Source organism: Meles meles, chromosome 1, assembly GCF_922984935.1.
Source record: "Meles meles chromosome 1, mMelMel3.1 paternal haplotype, whole genome shotgun sequence".
Taxonomy (NCBI): Eukaryota; Metazoa; Chordata; class Mammalia; order Carnivora; family Mustelidae; genus Meles; species Meles meles.
Genome location: NC_060066.1, coordinates 202,240,977 through 202,263,333, shown reverse-complemented (window position 1 = coordinate 202,263,333; position 22,357 = coordinate 202,240,977). Strand labels below are relative to the sequence as shown.

Here is a 22,357-nt window from a genome sequence, read left to right as displayed (position 1 = left end):
GGGAGCCACAGGGTGGCTCAGGGTTCAGGAAGAGGATGGCCTTCCGGGCTGATGGGAGCGCGGGCAGAGGCTGAGGGCAGGTGGAGAGGGAGGAGGGGAGGGAAGACAGGAAGGAAATCAGAGCAGCACTGACATCGGTCTTCATTCACGGACACATTTATTCATTCCGTAGGCGCGGGTGTAGCTGGGGACACAGTGATGAACAAGGCATGACCCCAGTCCCGCCCTTGCAAGAGCTCATGAGCTCATCGATTCTAAACTCAGCCTGGAGGAGGGGGGAGCCTGTGTCAGCATAGGACAGCTGCTCCCAGGCCCCGAGGGCCCACCTGGCATCTTTGCCCAGCGACACTGCAAAGACCCATCCTGTGGACCACTGTGGGGCCCGGCATCCCCAGGGGTTCCTGCTGGAAGAGACCCCAAGTCACGATTCACAGCTTCTCGGAGGCCTCGGCCTCATTTTTATGGGCAGAACTGGACAAGCACCTTTGCTCCGTCCAAGGAAGCCCTGAACGCTGTGTGGGTTCCTGCACCTCATCAGAGGGAGGGGGGCTGCATGAAGGGACAGCCCCCTGTCAGTGTGGGGCGGGCAGGGCAGACCAAGGGGGCAGGCAGGGCAGACCGGTCACCTGTTGGCAACCTCAGAGCCGGGGACACCTGCAGCCCCAGGATCAACATGGTGCTGGGCCCAGAGTACCTGCGTCACCCAAACCCGGAGAAGGTGTTCTACACGCAAACAGAGATGGCTTCACTGGCGGGCAGGGCAGCCAGCAGCCATGCTAGAAATGGGCCCAGTGGGACGGAGAAACTGAATTTCTTTGATTTGATTTAGGTCATTTACATTTAACTGAAGCAGTAGGAAATGGTTTTCCATTAAGCATCACTTTATTTTTTGTTTCATTTCATTGTAACTGTTGACACTCGAGCATCTGCATGGAAACACGCTACAGTGTAAAGCGCGGCTGAGTTCAAAGACTGCATGAAGGAAGAATGGGAAATACCCCACTATCCGTGCATGACAACCTTTATCGGCGCGTTTTCTTGAAATAAAATTTTGGGTATACTGGGTTAAGCAGAATTTATTATTAAAGCTAATTTCATTTTGTTTCCTTTGCCTTTTTAAAATGCTCAGTTGGGGGGCACCTGGGTGGCTCAGTGGCTTAAAGCCTCTGCCTTCAGCTCATGTCATGATCCCAGGGTCCTGGCGGAGAGCCTACTTCCTCCTCTCTCTTTGCCTGCCTCTCTGCCTACTTGTGATCTCTGTCTGTCAAATAAATAAATAAATTCTTTAAAAATAAATAAATAAATAATAAAAATCTTAAAAAAATTTTTAATTAAATTAAAAATTAAAAAGTCACACCTCTCACAAATCATATATATAAAACAACAAATATCTTAATAAAATAAAATGTGCTTACTAGAACATTTAAATTAAGCATGTGGCTCACGTTACATTTGTACTGGAAATCCTTGCTCCAGAGCTGGGCTCTTCAATGGGGCGGCCACTAGCCACATGTAGTTATTTAAATTTTTTTTAAAGATTTTATTTATTTATTTGACAGATCATAAGTAGGCAGAGAAGCAGGCAGAGAGAGAGGAGGAAGCAGGCTCCTCACCCAGCAGAGAGCCCGATGCGGGACTCGATCCCAGGACCCTGGGATCATGACCTGAGCCGAAGACAGAGGCTTTAACCCACTGAGCCACCCAGGCGCCCCGTAGTTATTTAAATTTAACTTGACTTTAAACAAAATTAAAATTCAGTCCTTCAGTAGCACTAGCCTCTGTTCAGGCGCTCACCTGCCGTTGACGGCCGGTGGGAGCTCGATACAGAACATTTCCGCCGCTGCAGAAAGTTCTACAGAACAGCATATCGTTCCGCAGCGAGGTAGAAAACAATTTTATGTGCATTTTTAAGGCAAAACATAGGATTTCAAAAAGTTTTCACCCATCAAGTGATACCTCCAGACCTGCAAGGGACAAGCTTGCCCGAGGAACAGGTCCTGACTGTGGCCCCTCGTTCCTCCCCGCCAGGGTCCACACGTCTCCCTGCTCTCATACCAACCAGCAGACTTGCAGGAAATCAATGGCTAACGGATTCTCTTTTTAACTTGCTGTCACCCTTGGCAGTAATTCCCATGAAACTGCTTTACAGGCTGGATGTGCTGAGTACTTTTCTTCCCTTACATTAAACATGTAACTATTGCAACTGAAATTAAAAGCATCTGTCCAGGGGCGCCTGGGTGGCTTGGTTGGTCAAACGTGTGGCTCCTGATTTCAGCTCAGGTCGTGATCTCAGGGTCTTGGGATTCAGCCTGCTTCTCTCCCTCTCCCTTTGCCCCTCTCCCCACTTGGGTTTTCTCTCTCTCTCCCCCCCCCTCTCTCTCTCTCTGAAATAAATAAACCTTAAAAAAATTTTTTCTAGAGCATCTGTCCTAAACTGCCTCATGTCCCCCTTCCGCCCCTTCCCAACCACACCACGGAATGTCCCATCTGGGGAACGAATCCCATGGCTTCTATTGCACTGATGTCTGGGCATGGTGGAAGTCATGGTACCTGGCCTGTGGGTGGGCTGGGGACAGCTCATCAGGGGCAAATCCAAGGCCATGGGTGTGAAGCCGGGAGAAGGGGCAGATGGCAAAGTCACTGGCTAGGAAAGAGACCGTCGACCAGGTGGCAGGCCAGGCGCGGAGGTGAGGAGCTCAGGTGAGAATGGGGTGAGGAGGCAGGGGGGGTGGGTTTAGGGTGGGCAGCACCCAGGAAAGCCAAAGAGATCGCCCAGGGACAGAGAAGATCAGGAATAGGGACTGGATTTGAGGCTGGAGAAGCAGGAAAGAAAAGGGCAGGAAGGGGCAGTCAGAAGTGCTGGGGGCTTTGTGCAATAGGGACCCAGAGTCAAGGGCCTGGATGGGAGGCCCTTGGAGGCCCCATGGAGGTGGCAGGAGCTCCAGGAGAGCCTGAAGCGGTCTCAGAGCCCCGCCGGGCAGACCCACAGCCCCCTGGCTCCTAACGAGCATAGCTGCTGTGCTCCACGTGCTGCTCATTTAATGGGAGGCAGCAGGATGGAGCACGGGACCAGGCACTGTGCTGAGTATCAAAACCACCCCTAACTCATTCTGTGATACTCCAGACCTCAGTTTTCCCACCAAGAATGAGGACCTCCAGCTCTATACTTGTCCCCAGAGTCAAATGTAGGCCTCCACCTGGAAGGTCCTTGCCTCCACCTTCCTACCTGGCTTACTCCTCTCATTCTTCAGGTCTCAACTTAAACCTCACCACTTTCAGGAAGCCCTCCCAGCCTTCCCCTCTCTTCCTATACCCTCCAAGCCCAGGTTCTCTAGCTGTCAACATGCCCCAGGCTTCATCTCCCCTTCATCACCTTCGATTGTAGTATTACAACCCTGGAATGTGGGCAGGGGGCTGGAATTGGTGTATTAGCTTAGCTGCTCCTCCCCATGACCATGAGCTAACCGAGGGCAGAGGCCATGCCTTTCAGGGCTGTGCTCCCCAAGCCAAGGACCGGCCTGGTGTGGAGCTAAATGGGTGAAAGGGTGAATGAATGGGTGAATGAATGAAAATGAGCTTCTGTCATGTTGAATTCGAGGCTCTGGGGGATGTCCAGAGGCAGGTGTCTTGCAGAGAATCCCAAGTAGTGGGGAACTCAAGACAGGAGGGAGAGCCAGAGGGGAGATGTGATAGAAACACTGTGTCCTTAGTGTCTCCTACCTGGGGCTGGGGTTTTCTGAGGAAGTGCTCAGGGGAGTACTTCCAGGATGAGGCAGGGACCCACGAGCAAGGCCAAGGAGGACTCAATCTCAGAATCTTTAAATCTCTAAGGGGCCAACCCTGGAAAAGGGAGCAGAGAAGGTCTGTAGGGCCTCAGGGACAGAGCCAGGACAGGTGGCTAAAAGCTTCAGGGACACAAACTCTGACCATGAAAAACGGTCTTCTAGAAGCCAAGCAGCAAAGGGGAAAGGGGCTGCTTTGGGAATAGTGAACTTCTGCTACTGGGTGGACATTCAAGGACCCAGTGGGGAGAGGGGTTGCACCAGACACAACCCCTCAGGTCCCTTCCAGCCTAGGAGTGCGACAGCCTCCCAGTGCAGAAGGACAGCCTAGCCATCCCCAGCATCTGGGACCACAAGCTAGGGAGAGCTGCCCTTGTCTCCCGGGCATCATTTCCATAGGGCCCTGACCACTGGGGAGTTCTGGGCTTCAGAACACTTCAATGATCTCAAGGGAGGGCTTTGAGCCTGGTAGAGAAATGGGGTAGAGAAGGTGCTCTGGAGGATTTAACTGGCCTGCCAGCGAAAACAACAAAGGTTCTACCACACATTTTGGAAACACTGGGTTTAGGAAGTCAAATCAGTTTCTTCACTGCAGGACCCTCCAGAGCCTCAGGTACCTGAATATGCCTTGGGACGCTTCAAGCGAGGGAGGGTGTAAGCACCATTTCCCAAAGTTCTCCCTTTTTCCCTGGGACAACCTGTGACATCACACTTAACTAATGACTCACTGAGCGGCTGGGGAGATGCCTTGGGAAGAGCCCGTGGCCAGAAGACATGAGGCATAGCTCCAGCCACTCCTCTGCTGGAAGCCTGGGCAAGTTTCCCTCTTCTGGGCCTCAGTCTCCCCATCTGTGAAATGTGCAAGTGACTAGTGTGAGTTCTCTGGAAAGCAAAAGCCCTATGAAGGGTGACAAACTGGTGTTGCCTCTTTGTTCCTCAACTGCTGAGAGGAAGATGATGATGGGTTAGACCAAAGGGAAACGGTTTCTGCTCCTCCCAGACAAAGGCAGAAAGGAGGGAAGCCGAGATCCTTGTAGGAGGGAGGATGAGAGAGGATTCTGGATGCTGAGGGGAGAAAGCAGAGGCTACAGCCAGGGAAGAGGAGGAGGAGGCTGGGGGGAGAGGCTTGAGCGTTGGAGAAGTCCTCAGCTCCTCAGCTGACGGTGGAGGGCAGGCAGTCCCGGAGGCTGGAGGAGCTCTTGTGGGCAGGGGGCTGGGAGGGGTGGGGGCGAGGGCCAGCTCTGGCCTTGCAGACAGTGGACACCGGAACCTGGACGTGGTAGGTGGGTTCCAGCTGTCTCCTACCTAGACAAAAGACTTCAGCCCAACCTGTTGGTGTCCACCTACTTCCTCCAGAGGGGCGTCCCGGCCCAGCTCGGGGACAGCGCTGTCCCCCCAGGCCCCCCGGGTGGCGGCCTCCCGGGCGCCCTCACCTCCACCAGCGGGTAGGCGATCTCGTTGTAGATCTGCTCGGTGAAGTGGTCCATGGAGTAGGCGCCGTCGAAGGTGAACTGCTTGGGCGGCTCGTCAGCGGCGCCCGGGTTCTGGATGAAGCACTGGCCGCGCGCGGAGTCCACCGTCACCACGGGCTGGCAGTTCAGCTCCCGCTCCCGCTGGTTCATGGGGCGGCAGCGCACCACCACCTTCACCGACTCCGAGGCCATGGCGCCTCGGCCGGGGTCCACCCGGCGCGGCCCGACGTGGGCGGTGCGGCCGGGACTCAGGACCTTCGGGGTCAGGGGGCGGGGCCAGCGCCGGGCGCGGGGGGCGGGGGCCTCGCGGCGGGGGCGGGGCCGCGCCCGCCGCCGGGGGCCGGGACTCCCCGCGGAGCGCCCCGAGAAGAGGAGGGGCGCGGCGGTGGGGTCGCAGGACCGGAGCCGGGACCGCCGCCTCCTCCCGCGCCCGGGCTCGCCCGTCCCTGAGGCCCGGCCCTGGGAGGAGGCAGTGGGGGATCCGCGCTGCAGGCGCCGCCGCACGACCGGAGCCCCGGAGCCGCCCCAGCCGCCCGCGGGCACGCGCGCCGCCGCGGCGTTCGCGGTTGCCCGGCAACGCCTGTGGCGTCACAGCCGACGGCTCCCGGGGGTGGGGGTGGGGGGTCTGCGCGTTCTCTGCACCCAGCCCCTAGGAGAGTCGTCAGCTCTCTCCTCTAATCCCCACTGCCCAGCTCAGAGAGGTTAAGCAATCTGCCCCAGGTTGCTCAGCTAGGACGGGGAGAATGCAGGAGGCAGGGCTTCATGCGGTAGTTAGAGGCCTACTGAGAACGGTGACAGGGACCTTGCTGCCTTTTATCCACACCCCTCTACTGACTCAGGGCAGGGCTGCCTCCGACAGAGCAAATCTTCCTTCTAATGCTGCCCCCATTTTTTCTAAGACAAAGGTTAAAAAACAAAACAAAACCATTTTTGAGAACCGAAGTCTTTTGGCCAGAGAGGTTAGCCGGGCCAAAATCCCCTAGCTCAGCCCAAGTCCCTCCAGCCAGAATGGCAACTGTCATTTCCCTGCAGGAAGTACCCACTGAGGATTTTAACAGAAGAGACAGGATTAATCTACCTATGCTATTCCTTCAGGACATCCTGAGCCCCTGAGGACAGGATCCCTCTGGTTCACCACCCAGCACCAGCTAAAGTTATGGTTGGCAAACCAAGATAGGCAAACTGGACAAAGACTTTGACTTTCAAAGGAAAAGTCTGTGCTAGACAATCGGAAGAAATGCATTTTATTTGTTTCAAGTGCACACAGTAAGGAGAGCGGGTTACCCAGATGGTGCCAGTGGGAACAGAGAGAACACTGATCTATGGTTAAGACACTGAAGCATCTGCACACTGGGTCACAACCCTTGCCCTCTGCACACCACGTGATGAGTACTGTGTGAAGGAATGTTAAAGTGCTTTGAGAACATTCTTGATACCTTGTCCACACGGAGGATATGCTCAAACGATACCCATCTCTCACAGAGGTAGGCTTTGGCCTCAGGCCAGGCCAGTCGCCAGTTCTTAAACAGGTATAATACCAGCACCCCAGGACACCCAGTATCGGCAAACCCCTCTCCTTGCCAGGGAAGTGTGAGACCAGGCCTCCCACGAGGGACCATGGGTTCTGCTGGAAATGGCTATAAACTGAGTCCCTGTTCCCCCTCCCATTCAGTGTAAACTCAGTGCTGTGGTTCTAGTGAGAAGAACCCCCAAAGGACAGGCACCTCCTACCCCTGCTATCCCTTGTGATGAGAGTGACATGGTCCCCAGCCCATTCCCTGGGCAGGAGGTTGTCAGCTGGGAAGCCAAGGCCTGACCTCCGGAGGAGCCTCCCTTCTTTCTCTTCCATCAGGGCCGCCCTCTTCCTCCCAGGAGTCAGAAATCGTCATTTTCAAGGCACAGAACAGTCACATCCCACTCCCAGATGTGGGAGAGGGCAGCCCCCAGATTCGTGACTCGGCCTCTGCCTCAGGAATAGAAGTTCCTCCAAAGTGAGCCTGTTCCTTAAGTAATTCGGTATCTGTGTCTGTCTGTCGAGCTTACTTGTTGTAAAGGTGCTGGGTACCCGGATCTCTCACTCACTGCAGGGTCACTACCTTAGACCAGAGTCATTTCCCTGTTACCCAACCCACCCCGCGAGGCCCAGGCCCCTCTGGCAGGGTCCACATCAGTTCCACATTTGGATGGTTCCACTCTGAGCCCATCCCCAGTGCGGCAGGCCTGGTGAGGCGGCCCCTGACGACCATGGCCAGCGCGCCATTGTGGGGAGTGGGCCAGAATCAGGTGGCTTCCCGGGCAACCCCCAAACCCAGACCGGCCCGCAGGATGAGCTGAACAGGACCCTGGTCACCCTGCACACATGTGGCTCACTGCGGGCCCCTCCTGGTCAAATGCACAAAGGAAATGAGCCCGGGGTGTGTGTGCGCGCGCGTGTGTATGTAGGGGTGTGTGTCTCGGTGGTCCTGGGGGTGTGGGGGCGGGAATCACAACCCTGTGGATTTGACTGGAGACAAACCAGACTTTCTAAGCAGCACAGAGTTTCTTGGCGCTGTTGGCTCACATCCCTTCTAGAGACAGGTGTCCGCGCGTGCGGGTGTGTGGGGGGCATGGCCCTTCGTCCATCCTGCATTTCCGTGCCCTCCTAAGCTTCATTCCTAATGGAATTCACAGAATTCAATGGAAGACTTCCTCGCTGTCAGATGCTGTGAGACACAGGCTGTGCTCTGCCGGCAGGCTCAGCTGGGCCCAGCTGCCCCAGGCCGTCAGCTCCTCCCAGCGCTCTCCGATTCTCTCCTGGAGAGGGTGGCTCCCTCCCAGGTCTCTGCCCACACTGAGGACTCACTCCAGCCTCCCCAGTCACCTCTCCCTCATGTGCCGGGCCGCCTCAGTCAGGTACTGGTGGGAGACTCCTGGTCAGGGCCCCGAGGGCTGGCCTCTTTGGGAGAGGACCACATCCCTCGTGAACAAACCTTCCTGCCCCCTCAGAAAGCTCCCCTCCCAGGAGGAAAGTGAAGCCCAGAGACAAGCACCCCAAGTCACGCAGCAGGTGACTGGAAAGCCTGGAGCTCCGCCTGCCCCGCCTACAATCTCCGCGGGCCACATGTCTCGTGAGAAGCCACCAGCAATCCCCAGTGTCAGGGCTCCCCCCTACCACAGGTGGTGACATGATGGAAGACTGGTCCAAGGGGCAGAGTCGGCGGGTGGAACTGGTGACCAGCAGGGCAGCAGAGGGGCAGGGTAGCCTGGTGAGGCCCAGGAGCCAGGGTGAGGTAGGGCCGGGGGCTCGCCTCCTAGCCCAGGCCCTGCAGCTCTGCCTCGGACTTGGCATGGCCAAGGGGCCGCAGTGTCCGGGGGGGTCTGCCCTCAGACCCGCAGTCCTGCTCTTCGTAGCTGGGGTTCAGGCGGCCCATGTCAAGGGAGCAGAAGAGGCTGCGCTCGGTCCCGGCGTGGTGCTCCAGCAGGGCCTCCAGGCTGGCAAACTCGGCCGGCAGGTGCTAGGGCGGAAAGGGCTGAAGCTCCAGCTTCCCTTCCCCCACAGCTCCGCTCTGGGCACCCCCCACCCCCTCACAAGGGATACTGCCCCACTTCCGAATGGAGGAAATTCGACCTCAGAGAGGTCACCGTCTTGCCTACGGCAGAGCCAGACACTGTCTCCTCTCTTTCTCTCTCGCCAGCCTGGACGGGACTGAGCCATTCATCTTGTAGCAAGTGCACACATCCAGCCCCTGGAAACCTGTGATCAGGTCAAGACTCCACACTTGGAAGCCCAGAGGCTGGGTGAGGTTAGGCCAGTGTCTGCCCTCTCTGAGTCAGTTTCCAGCTCTGCTAAAAGATGGGCTAGGGCGTGGGAAAGCCACTTTTAAGAGCCGGGATTCCTATAGAAATGGGAGGCATGACCAGGGCCCAAGACTCTGAGGGCACCTGGGTGGCTCCCATGGTTAAGGGTCTGCCTCCGGCTCAGATCATGATCTCACGGTCCTGGGATCAAGCCCAGCACCCGCTCCCTGCTCAGTGGGGAGCCTCCTTCTTCCTCTCCCTCTGCTGATCCCCTTGCTTGTGCTTGCTCTGTCTCTATCAAATACTTAAAACCAAAATACTTTAAAAAAAACCAAAAGGCGGACACCTGGGTGGCTCAGTGGGTTAAGCCACTGCCTTTGGCTCAGGTCATGATCTCAGGGTCCTGGGATCGAGTCCCACATCGGGCTCTCTGCTCAGCAGGGAGCCTGCTTCCCTCTCTCTCTCGCTCTCTGCCTGCCTCTCTGCCTACTTGTGATCTCTCTCTGTCAAATAAATAAATAAAATCTTTAAAAAAACAAAAAAACCAAAAAGGCCCCTCTGAAGGCCTGCTGGGCCAATGACAAACTAGATGGAGAATTAGTTAAGGGGTGTGGCCAGAGAGAACCAATGCGGTACCATGATGAGGCACGTGGGTTCCCCCCCCACCTCAGGTTATAAAGGGCGGGGCTTGGGGGAAGGGCCCAGGGGCCAGGGCGGAGCAGGCTGCTTGCTTGCTCACCTCCACGCAGTAGCGGCCCGAGTGGTTCCGGAAGACCTGGTGGGGGACCACACCGCACTGTGTCCGCACCGACAGGCACCACTGGCCACTGATGCCGGGCTCCGGCCACAGCAGGAAGGCCCCAAGCACGTCTCTCCGCAGCAGGGCGAGGGCGCTGGGCCTGGCAGGGCAGCGGGGAGAGGCTGAGGGTAGGACTCTGGCCTCATGTCGCTCCCCGGGGGTTGATGGCATCACCTGACCCAGAGAAGGCCCTCTGCCGAGGGAAGCTTCCTTCCTAAGAGGCGTTAAGGGGCCCTTGACTGCTGACCGCGGCAAGACCCACCCTGGGGAGTTTTGAAGAGGTGGCGGTTAGGAAGCAGCTGCCCTGTGACAGGCGAGGTGCTGAGAGCTTTCCCTGAGTGACCCCATTTCATCCTCTCCAAAGGCCTGCGATCATCCCCATTTCACATTTGAGAAAACAGGCCCAGTGGGGGAAGCCCCTGGCCCCAGGCCCACCAAGGCCAGGACGGCTCTGCCTCTGTCCAGGAAGGTGGCACAGCTCAGGGCATCCCACTGTCCATTCCTCTGCCCAGCCCAAGGGGCTGCGCACCAGCTGGGCCAGGCCCCCCTGTACCTGGAGATGCCAGCAAAGGCCCAGATGTTCTCCGTCAGGCTCCCCTCACTCTCCACCAGACACGAGGGGCCACCAGGTCCCCGGGGCCACGCCTCCCACGCGGCAGGAACTGTGGAGACCACCCAGGGGTCAGAGGGAGAGAGGCCGCCCCACAGCGCCGACCCCCTCCCCGCCATGCTCCTCTCCTCGCCAAGTCTCCCCCGTGCAGAGATAGGTCCCGCCACGGCCACAGCCACGCGCACCCACCCGCTCACCAGCTGGAGCACACCCACAGCTGTCCGATCACCTGTGCAAGCCCCCCGGTGTGCACACCTGGCTGCACACTCACGTGCCCACACAGGCCCAGCCCTCTGACTCACAAGGACGCACGCGGGCCTGCGGCCCCGCACCCAAGCGGCAGGCGAGCCCCGGGGACTCACAGGCCTCCCGAGCGGACAGCTGCAGCTGGGTCTCGTAGGTGCAGCCGCGGTAGGCTCCAGAGCGGATCACCTTGCTGCGAATGGCCTTCTTGCGCACCAGCGTGGGCGAGCAGTAAGGATTCCCCAGGCGGGCATGGCGGGCCCCGCCTCGGCCTTCGGACTCCAGCAGCTCCTTCTAAGGCACCAAGAGGGGCCCACAGGGGCAGGCCGACTCAGACCCTTGCCCAGCCAGGCAGAGCCCCTTGCCTCTGCTGTGCTGCATTCCTCTCCCATGACCCCCAAACCCTCGCCCAATTCCCTCGTCCACTGCCCACCCCACGGCTGGGGTGCTGCGTACCCCACTACCCATGGGCCCCTCTGCTGGCAGCCGCCGGAAGGAGACCAGCGCGTGCACGTTCTGTGAGAGCTGACCACGGCTGAAGGGTTCCCGTGCTAGGCCAGGGGGGCCCCCGGGGCCGGACGGCTGCTTCGGGGCTATGTCCCCTGCAGACCCCAGGCAGGGCTCAGGCTGTGCGCGCTGCTCGGGGTGCTGCAGGAGGTAGGCGAGCTGGAAGGAGCGGCAGAGCAGCAGGTGCAGGATCTGGACCTGGGGAGGAGGAAGAGGCTGGCTCAGGCGGGACGGGCTCCCTGGGGGACTCCTTAGACGGCAACCCACTCGCTATTAGCGCGTGCAGCCCTCGGCTTGGGATCCTCTGCCCCATCCTTCCTGGGAAAACTCCCACGCATCCCTCAAACTTCACCACCACGCAGTCCCCCCAGCAGCTTCCTTTGTTCATTGAACAGATCCTGGCCCCGCTTTGTTCCAGGCGTCACGCTTGGAGCTGGGAATACACAGGCTAAACGCCCGCCCGCCCCTAGCTTGACTACCCCACCCCATGTCCACTCCCTTTGAGAGGATTGGCTACGAGCCCAGGCCCTCCAATCCCGCAGCCTGGGCTCCAGTCCCAGCTCTGTCACTCGGGGCTGCTGTGTGATTCTGGGCAGACAGACGGGGGACCCCATCCCCACTTTCCTGTGCTCCTTCAGTGCAGCAGAGCACAGAAAGCCCCCAGCACAAGCCTACCGCTCCGGGGCCTGTACGTGCTACCCCCCACCTACTTCACCCAGCCCCAAAATGTTGGAGCTGTGAGCTCCAGAAGGTCAAGGGCAGCGTGTCAGCCCCCTGTCCTTCCAGGAGCCCACACAAGAGCTTGAGATACAGGGCTGACGGCAAATGTTGCTAGCTGGCACCAAGCCCAGTCCCTGCTGGCCACACAGTCGGCTGCCAAGCCTCTGCTGTCCATGGTGGCTGTGCTGGCTTTGGCTTCTGGGATCTACCCACTCACCCACTAGCCCCACAGGGCCACGCAGCAGAGCTGTTCAAGACCTGGCCTCAGTTTCTACTGTCAAAGAATTCCATTGTCTGTGATTAGGGACAGACCAATGACAGAATGTGGTTCATGTTCCGAGACCTCGGAAGGAAGAGTGGTCCGGAGGACTCAAGGTAGGCGTCAGAGGCACATAGGCTGGCCTTGAAGGGCAAGCTGGAATTCGCCAGAAGGGGAAGGGAATTCCAGGCTAAGAGACAGCATGAGCAGAGGCCCGGCAGAGTGACCATCCAATTTCTAAGCACGTGGCCTGATCCCCATGTCCAGGCCCCGGGGAACGCTGAGGCCACTAACCTGCTTTGGTGGGGTCCTCAGTGGGCAGAGACGCAGAAGGAGCCGGTGCGGGAAGGAGTGGCTGCCTGGAGGGGACTCCGGCCAGCTTAGCTGAGCCCCCCGAGGCCTAGGGGTCTGGAGCCTGTGCTGGCACACGGCACGCCCCCAAACCCCGCCTCGGTGCTGGCTCCCCTGCCCCCCGCCCCAGGTACCTCTCCAGGCTGGTTGCCCACGAAGAGGTGGCAGAAGAGCTTGCCGGCGGGGCGCTGGGGGTTCCGGGCCAGGAAGGCGAACTGGCAGTCGGCCGGGCACCAGGTGGAGTAGAGGATGCGCCGCAGGGCGTGAGCCATCAGGAGCACCTGGGGAGGAGCGGGCCGACGGGCTCCGTCAGCCCCACGTGGCCTCTAGCTGCTGGCCCAGGGGGTGTCCGCCCTGTGGGTCCCACACGCCTGCTGGCTGGCCTCCGGGGCCTGGTATCAGGCCTCAGAGCCCAGCTTAACCCACCCCCCCACCCCCCCACCCCCCCCACCCCCCGCCGGCCCCTAGGGGAAGAACTCTTCCCTCCTCCCAGGCCTGCCCAAACCCTGCTTCAGAGGGGAACTCTCAGCCTTCACCTGGCCTCGCAGCTCGGTCCCGTGCTCCCCTCTGTCAACCTGCTGGCTGGGATTGTCCCCCCACCCCACCCCGCCCCCAACCGCACTCCCCAGGCTATGGATCCAAATGGCAAAGCGCTCACTGCCTGCGGAGGCATGAAAAGAGGCAGTGACCAGGGGCCCTGGGGTGCACGTCTGGTGTCTGGAGTCAGAAACCGCCGCTCTCTGGGTGACTTGATCAGGCAAGCACAGCCCTCGGAGCCCGCGCGACACTTACTAAGTGGGGACGCTGCCCCCTCTGATGGGGTGCGGGCGGGGCCCGTGCGAGTGCCCGGGACCTGAGCACAAAGCCTACATGACGCACAGCTCTGGGACACGGTTCGCACCCATCTTAGGAGACCGGCCCCAGGGCTGTGGGATACACAGTCCGCCCCAAGGTTAGTGTTCAACACACACTGGCTTGCCCCATGACAAGAAGGACCGGCAATCAGGCAGACACTCACGACGGGCCTCCCGCCTGAGTCTGGCTCCTGGCCGACCTTGGGCAGACCCACCCAGAGCCCCGAAGCCTGCAGAGAGCTGACCATCCTGGCACCCAGGCCAGGAAGTAGCACCTGGAGCTTTTGCAGGCCGGGGCCGGGGGTGAGAAACCTTTGCCAGGGACGTTCAAAGGCCCAGAGCGGGCTGGGGAGGCAGGGACACTCAAGGGGTGGTGCAGGGCTGGGGGCTGAGGGAGGAGGACACGGTCCCCTCCAGTCCTCACTGGCACCCACCCACACAGGCTCCTACCTCGCCCTCCCCGCTGTAGATCTTGAGGCCCTGAAGGCTGAATTTCAGGATGACAGCCCGGCGTCGGGGACAATCCTAGGTGGGAGACAGTTGGTCCGGGCGGAGCGTTACCGACCAGGCCCATCGGGCTGCTCAGTCAACTCCTCCCCGGCTGCCGAGGGACTGGGCCCTGGAGAGTGGTCTCCCCAGGAGCTGAGGAGGTGCGGATGGGGCCTGGCAGACCACCCCCCAGACAGGGTCTTAGCGGGCCATGTTATGACCATCCCCCACATCTCCATTGTGGCGTCCACCCATGGGAGGCAGATCACAATTGCCCAAGGGAAGTGGTCCCGGGGTTTAAGGGACACGGCTTCAGGAGCCTGGGTGTGGTCGTCTCTGGGCCCACTTCTCAGAATGACTTTGGTCTTGCCCCTCCCTGGGCCTCCCCCGCCCCATCTCTATGATTGGAGGATTGGGTGAGATGGCCGCAGGGGCCATTCCAGCCGGACCCTCCCAGGCTGTGATCCCTGCTAGGGACAGGGACAGGGACAGGCACGTACCCGTCCTGGCTCCCTACCTTCAATGCCCACAGCTGTTGCTGCACGAGCCACACGCTGTCCTGGGTGTCCAGGTCGTCCACGGGGAAGGAGCCCACGTACTGCTTGGGGCGTGGTAAGGGCGGGAAGGAGGCCAAGCAGTCAGGACCATGGCTCCTGATCCCACCCTCCAGACTCTTCCCCCTCGCCCCTCCACCAAACACTCTGGTCTGCCGGGTAAGCTGGGGACAGGGACAGAGCACTGGACTCGGAGTCTAGCAGGGCCTGCTGCCTTCCCAGCAGGCGGCCTTCGTCACGCCTCTCTGCCCCTCTGAGGCCCCATCTCCTCATCTGTGCCCACACGCATTCTAGAGTCCGGTTCCGCTGGGCAAGACAGGCATAGCTCCTCCCCACCCCCCAGGACCTGCACTCAGCTCCGGCCCACGAGAGCGCACCCCATGGAGGCGGCCCCACCCACCTGGGAGAACTTGGTGATGCACCTGGGCCGGTGAGGGGCAGGGCCGCAGTCAGAGGCCCTCCGGCCCCCTGCCCCGGCCCTCTGCATGGCCCCCAGGGTCCCCAGCTTCCAGCTCCACGGGAGAAAAGGCTGCAAAGGGCAGGGGAGAAAGGATGACCCCCGGGAACTCCCGCTCCCCTCACCCTGCAAATCCCTCCTGGGCCCTTGCCGTGCGCCAGACAACGTCCAGGGCACTGGGAACACAGGGAATACACAGCCCAGAATAAACCGACAGACTCCCTCCTGCCCTCGGGGAGCCAACAGGCTTGTGTGGAAGACAGACACTGAACGGATCAATCAGTAAGATATGGAACATGCTAGATGGTGACAGAGGAGAGAGGAGGCGGGGAAATTCAGGCTGGGGGGTTGCTGCAGCGAGGAAGGCCTCGTGGAGGGGAGAGCTCTGGGGGAGGAGCTCAAGGTAGGGGTGGGGCAGGCGACCTCTGTGCTCTGGCCTCTGCCTGCCCCGGGGTGGAAGTAGGGGCGAGGGCCATGGAACCAGCCTGTATAAAGTGCCAGGGAAGGCAGAACGCCTGAGAAGGGAGCACCCGAGAGGAGGGAAGGGAGCACCGAGAGGAGGAACGTGACTGCAGCCACTGTGCAGAGGCACAGGGAAGAAAGCAGCTGACCCCTTGGCTAGAACTTACCAGAAGAGTGGGCCAGAGCCAGATTGGGATCGGCCTTTGTTACTCCCCAAGGCAACTGAGGCTGTGCCCTGTGGGCAGTGGGGAGCCATAGAAGGCTCTAGGCCAGGAGTTCTGTGACCTATGGGAATGGCTCTGAGCTCGGTGGCCTGAGCTCCTGAGGTTAGTGACGTGCTACACAGGCCCTGTCTCATTCGGCCAGCCTGACTGAAGGAGCCCTGCCCCCCAACCCAGCCCAGGTTTTGGTCTTTTGTGGGGCCCCTTTCCCAAATCCACTAGTGGAGGAGAGAAGGAAACCTCCCTTACTAGACCACCCTCAAGGACAGGGAGAGCGCTCACTCCCCATTTAGAGCTCATGACCGCAGCTGGTGCACAGTGAACAGGGAATCAAGGCATCTTGAGAAAGAATGGCCGATGGCCTCTGTCTGGGTCCCCCATGACTCAGTTCCCTCAGTCCTTCCTGGGGCCAACTCAGACCCTGCCTCCATCTCCCATCCTGCCTGTCTACTCACCAGACCACTTCCAATCACTGCACTTAGGATCAGAGAAATCCGGGTCCAAATGCTGTGTGACTTTGGGCAAACAGCCCTACCTCTCTGAGCCTCCATGTCTGCATCCCCAAACCTGGGATCATGTGAAGACCCTAGAACTGAATGGAGGAGCAGGCACCCAGCATGATCCCAGCTGGGCCTGGAGGAACGCTTAACAGGTACACGGAGGGTGGGGAGACCCTGAAGCCTGCTGTTCAGGAGGGAGCTTGGGAGGACAGCGAGCTCTGACCACTTTCAGGGCCCTCTTTGCATGGAAAGACAGGAAGACCTCAGTCAAGGAGAGTGAGGCAGAGGGAGAGGCCTGCCTGGGAGCCAGGATTCCTACAGGAGAGAGCAAGTATTAGGGCGCTGGGCAGGAAATGGGTGTGTCCTGGGTGTGCTCAACCCACCTTCCTACAGATGCTCTCAGTGCCAAGAGCCCAGGAACCTCTCTCTGCCAGCCCAGACCTTCAGCCCCAGGCTCAGCCCAGGTGGGGGCGGCAGCAGCCACCCACGACATTCTGGGAGCAACCCCCTACTTCACTTTCCATGAGAGGCCCCCGCCAGGAGAGCCAGAAATAAAGGCTGCACGGTCCCGTGGACGCTGTCCCGGTTCCTCCTTCCTGTATCTTCTCTCTTCCTGCTTTAATGGCCTCGCACCCTCCACTGTTTGATCCTGATCATTTTTTCACATCACATCCATCACCTGTTGTCCATTTTATGGTTTTTTAAATTTATCTTTAGTTTTTTGGTCCATTTGCTGTTTAAATACAACCAAGTTAGATGTGTAACGGGCACAAAGGCTGCGTGGCCGCTGTTCCAGGCGTGGAGACGGCGCTTCCAGCGAACTCGCCTTTTGTCTTCATTATCACAGCATGGGTTGGGGTGCCCTGGACCCACAGGTGGAGGCAAAAACCAAACCACAAGTGGGGCAGAAGGGAGAGAGGGAGAGAGGAGAGGCTGAAGGGCAGTCAGCAGGCGTGGGAACAGAGAAGCAAAGACAAAATAATAGATAAAGGAGGGGTGGGGGAGGGAGAGATGAGCACATTTCCCATCCTGCCTGTGCTGACACAGCCCCTCAGACACTAAAGGTGTAAGACAGGAAAGAGCCACACAGGCCCTCAGGCACACTCACGTTCACACTCACACATGCCGAGACAGCTGTGTCTCGGGCTGCGAACCGCCTCCTCCTTCCAGATACAGAAAGGCAGCTTTCCTGGGGACACTCCACGGTCCAGATAGTGGGGGTGGGGAGCACCCCCCACCTTCACCTGATCCTTCCCCCAGGAAACTGGAAGTTTCCCTCTTCCTCTCTCCCTCCCAGTGCATGTCAGCCCCAGGCCTGAATTTGAGGGTACCCAAACGAGGGATGGTACCAGGCTCCCCCTAACCCAGAAACAGACCTGCTTACTCATTCTGGGCACAAACACACACTTATCTCTTTGGAGCACACTTGTTTTTCCAAGGTTTTACACAGGAACCCGGCTGGGCCAACACCATTCTAGGAGGACACCTTTGGAATGAGCCCAGGGCTCTTCTTTTGCTCCTCTGAGAATTTCCAGGTGGTCCTGCTTAGAGACAGGGTACTGGACAGGTTGACTTGGCTCCAGGGTCAAGGACAGAAGCCCTCTTCTGCACTGCACCATGGCTGAGTTGAGTCATGGGGTTGGGGGGTGCTTTATAGCACCCTGGGAGACCACTCACCCTGGACTCTTGGGCTTAGTAAAGGGGAGCTCAGAGGGGTGAAGCCACTTGCCCAAGATCACACAGCATCAGGGAGAGCTGGGAAGCAAACCTGGGTCTCTGGGAGCTTTTCCCCTAGGCCATGGCAGTGTCTTCTGCTTAGACTCCTCTCCCAGGTAAGCAGGGCATCCATCATGGGAGCCTGGCGAGTCCCAGTCTATCCAGCTGCCCTGAACACCTCAGCCGCTGGGGGCTGATCTTATCAGCAAAACAGCTGCTTTCTCAGTCTGACTGCCTCCTGCCCAGATGGTCTGGGGCTGCCAGAGCCTCTCTGGCGGCTGCCTCACCTCCACTACCTTTCGCTAAGCCTCACAGAAGAGCCTCCCCCCACCCCCTTCCTGACACACTCCTTCTGCCCTAGGCCACCCAAGCAGCGGGAGCTCAAGATCAGCATCATGGATCTTCAGGTCGGCAAGTCCTCTCAGCCTCCATTTCTTCACCTGTAAAGTGGGGATAGTAATAGCAGCTGCCTCCTGGGCTTGTACATCTATCTGCTCCTTCTGACAATATTCCAAGTGCCAACTATGTGCCGGGTGAACGAAACAGAGTCCCGGCCCTTGGGGAGCGCCCAAGCAGGGCTGGGGGAACGGTACTGGAAATCGACATTTCCGCGGGGCTTAAGTGATTTGGAGAAAAATACAGTAGGGTGAGGAGGACATATGATGGGGGGGGGGGTGGGGGTGCTATTAATACAGGGTGGTCGAGGATGGCTTCTCCGAGCAGACGACTTGGAGCGGAAAGTGCTGTTTTCAGGATTAAGTGGGGCGCTCCCCCGCGTGGGTCATTTGTCCTGCAATTATCGTCGCGCCTGTGGAGTGCGGCCAGGGCTTTGGGCTGACAGTCCCCGGCCCGGGGCAGAGAAACTCCCCGGACCACCCGAGGGGCGAGCGAGGCAGGACGGCGGAGGGACGGGGAGGTGACGGCGGAGGTGATGGACGGCGACCGTGGCGGTGGCGGTGATGGAGGGAAGCGGCCGAGATGCTCCTCCCCATCCGAGACCTCCTCCCACCTCCGCGCCGGGGGGACCGAGCCCCGCTCCCGGCGATCCGCAAGCCCCGGCCCCGCTCCCCCGCGCTCACTCACCGCGGCCGCCGCGTCTCCAGTCCCGCCGCCGCAGCGCCGCGCAGCACCCCCGGCGCGCCCTGCGCGTCTCCGCCCCCCGCCCCGCGGCGCCCCCGGCCCGCGCGCCCCCCACGTGGCCGCGGGAACCAGCAGGCCGTATCACCTGGCGGCGGCGCCCAGCCCTGGCCGGCCAATCGGCGCCCGCGGAGCCGCTCCGGTTAGTCGCGCCGCCCAATCAGCGGCCGCGAGAGTCCCTGGCACCGCCCCCGCCTGCTCTCGCCCCGGCGCTCCGCCTTAAAGGGCCTGAAGGGTCCTTCCCGCCCTGCGCCGTCCCTTCTTCCCGGGCTGAGGAGTCCGAGTGCCCAGGGCCTGGCTGGCGGTTCCCTCTTTGAGGAGACCTTGCCCTCCTGCCCCCGGGAAGCTCCTCCTCCTCCTCCAAACGGCGGCTCCCGCAGCTCCTCCTCCGGGAAGACTTCCTAGACCGCCAGTGACTCCTCCACCCCTTGCAGAGCCCTCGCGACTCTCGCTGGTCACGCCGCCCCTCTTACTAGCGTGCAAGCGGCCCTGATCAGGAGGGGCCTCCATCCCCAGTGCGCAGGACACAGCCTGGCTGTTTCAGTGGTTGTCGTCTCGACGGCCGAGTGGCTGCGCTCCGGACCCGGCCTCCGGCGTCCGGGGCACCCGACCAGTCTCACCGTTCCTCCCCTCAGCCTCGGAGGGTAGTGGGTATCCGCCTCCTCTTCCTCATCCTCTCCCCGCCCGGCCGGTTTCCTAGGACGATCCGAGTCCGCCCAGCTCGGCGTGAACGTTGGCCCCCGCGCTGGGGCCGTGACCCTATCCTTCGGGTCGCACGGAAATCCACTTAGATGGGGGAAACCTGGTGGGCACACCCAGCCCCTGAAGCTGTCAGCTTCAGCTTTGAACTGGAAAGCACTTTTGTTCCCATCAGACCAGGGACCTTTTAGGTGCCAAAAAATACATTGCAAACCCGATACAGCCCAGCCTTCCGTGCATGGGCAGCGCGAGTTCTGCGGAGGAAACGCGGGACATTGTGCACACGCCACTCCTCGGAGAAAAAGCCGGGGCTCACGTCCAATGGGAAGGGCATGCACGCTGATAGAGATGGGCGAGGCAGAGAAACAAGGTTGGAGCTGAGGACCTCAGGCCGGTTCCAGGAGGAGGCTGGTTTGAGCCTGTCGGTGTCCGCCACAGCATCTGCATGCCCTTGCAGAGGCAGCCCTGGGCTGTAACGGTTAGAGAGGCTTGGTCCCGAATTTGGGCACGTCATCTTACTAGATGTGGGACCTTGGGCAAACACCTTAATCACTTGAATCCTGAGTGCCTCGTCTGTAAGTGTTGCTAACACTTGACTCATAGCAACGTCAGGATCCAGTGAGTTACGTGGGCCAAGTGCTTGGCACAGGGCCTGACACACAGTAAGCGAGACGCTCAATAATTAACACTAGTTGGTGTTGAACTTTGCTTCTGTCCTTGAGTCTCTTTTATATATGACTGAATGGCAGGTGTTTAATGAATTCCACGTATGGAGTGCTCTCGGAAGCCCTTCATGAAGCTCTGCCAGGGCCTTGGCCTTGAGTACAGTGATGGTTTACAACTTGCTCCTGCTTTTTGAAAATCTCAATTTATGGAATGCAGGGTACACAAAAGATAAAGGGTTAATTCTTACTAGCTTTCTTTTAAAAAAAAAAAGCATGAGAATTTTGTTTTGTTTTGTTTTTTAAAGATTTTATTTATTTATTTGACAGACAGAGATCACAAGCAGACAGAGAGGCAGGCAGAGAGAGAGAGAGGGAAGCAGGCTCCCCGCTGAGCAGAAAGCCCGATGCGGGACTCGATCCCAGGACCCCAAGATCATGACCTGAGCCGAAGGCAGTGGCTTAGCCCACTGAGCCACCCAGGCGCCCCTGTTTTGTTTTGTTTTTAAAAGATTATTTATTTGAGGGGCACCTGGGTGGATGGTTCAAGTCGGTTAAGCATCTGCCTTCAGCTCAGGTCATGATCCCAGGGTTCTGGGACTGAGCCTCACATCAGGTTCATGATCAGCAGGGAGCCTGCTTCTCCCTCTCCCTCTACGTCCCCCTTGTGTTCTCTCTCTCAAATAAATAAATAAATAAATTCTTTAAATTTTTTTTTTAAAATAAGGATTATTTATTTGAGAGAGCTAGGGGGGTGGGGGTAGAGGGAGAGTCTCAAGCAGACTCTGTGCAGAGTGTGGTGCTTGGCATGTGAATTTTATTTTTTTATTTTTTTCGGCATGTGAATTTTTTTAAAATTTATTTATTTGACACAGAGAGAGAGATCACAAGTAGGCAGAGAGGCAGGCAGAGAGGCAGGCAGAGAGAGGGGGGAAACAGGCTCCCCACTGAGCAGAGAGCCTGATGCAGAGCTCGATCCCAGGACCCTGAGATCATGGCCTGAGCCAGCAGGAGCCCCATTGGTTTGTGAATTTTAAATAAAGGACTTGCCAATTACTAAATTTGCAGTCCCACTTTGACGATTCAGAGAAAGCAATACAAGTCACAGTTGTATTAACTACCAGCTCTAACAAGTTTCTGATGCATGCAATTAATTCTGATCACACTTTTTTTTAAAGATTTTATTTATTTAATAGATATAGAGAGATCACAAGTAAGCAGAGAGGCAGGCAGAGAGAGGGGGGAAGCAGGCTGATGCGTGACTTGATCCCAGGACCCTGAGATCATGACCTGAGCCGAAGGCAGAGGCTTAACCCACTGAGCCACCCAGGTGCCCTGATCATACACTTTTAAAAACAGGGATGGGGAATGCCTGGGTGGCTTTTTTGGTTAAGTGCCTGCCTTCAGGTCAGGTCATGATCCAAGGGTCCTGGGATAGAGTCCTGCATCAGGCTCCTTGCTCCGCAGGGAGCCTGCTTCTCCCTCTGAATGCAGCTCCCCCTGCTTGTGCTCCCTCTCTCTCCCTGACAAATAAATAAATAAAATATTTTTATAAAAATAGGGGTGCCTGGGTGGCTCAGTGGGTTAAAGCCTCTGCCTTCAGCTCAGGTCTGGTCCCAGGGTCCTGGGATCGAGCCCCGTGTTGGGTTCTCTGCTCAGCGGGGAGCCTGCTTCCCTTCCTCTCTCTCTGCCTGCCTCTCTGCCTACCTGTGATCTCTGTCTGTCAAATAAATGGATAAAATCTTTAATAAAAAATATTTTAAAAATAAATAAACGAGGGACTGGAATTTGCTTCAGGTCAAAATGAAAAAAGACCAAGGAGTTAAAATCAGATGGTGAAACAGGCAAATCAGAAAGAGAATTCTGCTTTCTAAACGCTTCTCAGGATAAGGGGACAGGTCAAGGTCTCAGTGGCAGGCACTGTGCTAGGTCCCAGAGATCCTGAGATTTTAAACAAAACATCACAGAGCTGGAAAGATAATGTGCAAAATATATGTTACATTGGCTCCCGACCACTCAGGATCCCCTTTCCATTGATCTTCATCCCTACCCAGGGACAAAATGTTTCAAAACCATTAAATACATT

The 22,357-nt window shown here is 58.4% G+C and overlaps 2 protein-coding genes across 8 annotated transcripts in view; both read right to left on the bottom strand.

Annotated features, from left to right (window-relative positions):
- KIF17 (kinesin family member 17) overlaps positions 1-5,483 on the bottom strand; it is a 40,580-nt gene extending 35,097 nt beyond the window's left edge. For both annotated transcript variants that reach the window (XM_045981381.1, XM_045981391.1), the window contains exon 1: positions 5,216-5,483. In XM_045981381.1, the coding sequence (XP_045837337.1) occupies positions 5,216-5,446 (231 nt within the window). In that variant the 5' untranslated portion in view covers positions 5,447-5,483. The remainder of the gene's footprint in view (positions 1-5,215) is intronic.
- Positions 5,484-6,484: 1,001 nt separating this feature from the next.
- Positions 6,485-19,805, bottom strand: SH2D5 (SH2 domain containing 5). 6 transcript variants are annotated; one of them, XM_045991920.1, is made up of 10 exons: positions 19,531-19,805; positions 14,818-14,946; positions 14,381-14,464; positions 13,825-13,899; positions 12,655-12,801; positions 11,140-11,388; positions 10,803-10,977; positions 10,384-10,492; positions 9,771-9,930; positions 6,485-8,748 (listed from the first exon to the last, which is right to left on the bottom strand). In XM_045991920.1, exons 2-10 carry the CDS (start codon positions 14,902-14,904, stop codon positions 8,545-8,547), a joined length of 1,290 nt encoding a protein of 429 aa, XP_045847876.1. In that variant the 5' UTR covers positions 14,905-14,946; positions 19,531-19,805; the 3' UTR covers positions 6,485-8,544. The 6 variants fall into 6 exon arrangements, with proteins under 6 accessions (XP_045847876.1, XP_045847956.1, XP_045847789.1 ...); XM_045992000.1 differs by lacking the exon at positions 19,531-19,805 and adding an exon at positions 19,384-19,498; XM_045991833.1 differs by lacking the exon at positions 19,531-19,805 and adding an exon at positions 18,857-19,051.
- Positions 19,806-22,357: the final 2,552 nt, after the last annotated feature.

Excerpts from the sequence above, each read along its gene's own strand:
- SH2D5 (XM_045991920.1), bottom strand. The coding sequence starts at position 14,904 with ATGCAGAGGGCCGGGGCAGGGGGCCGGAGGGCCTCTGACTGCGGCCCT. Across the intron at positions 14,465-14,817 it reads GCATCACCAAGTTCTCCCAG|CAGTACGTGGGCTCCTTCCC; the intron begins GTGGGTGGGGCC and ends CCACGCCCCAAG. Across the intron at positions 11,389-12,654 it reads TGGGCAACCAGCCTGGAGAG|GTCCAGATCCTGCACCTGCT; the intron begins GTACCTGGGGCG and ends CCTCCTCCCCAG.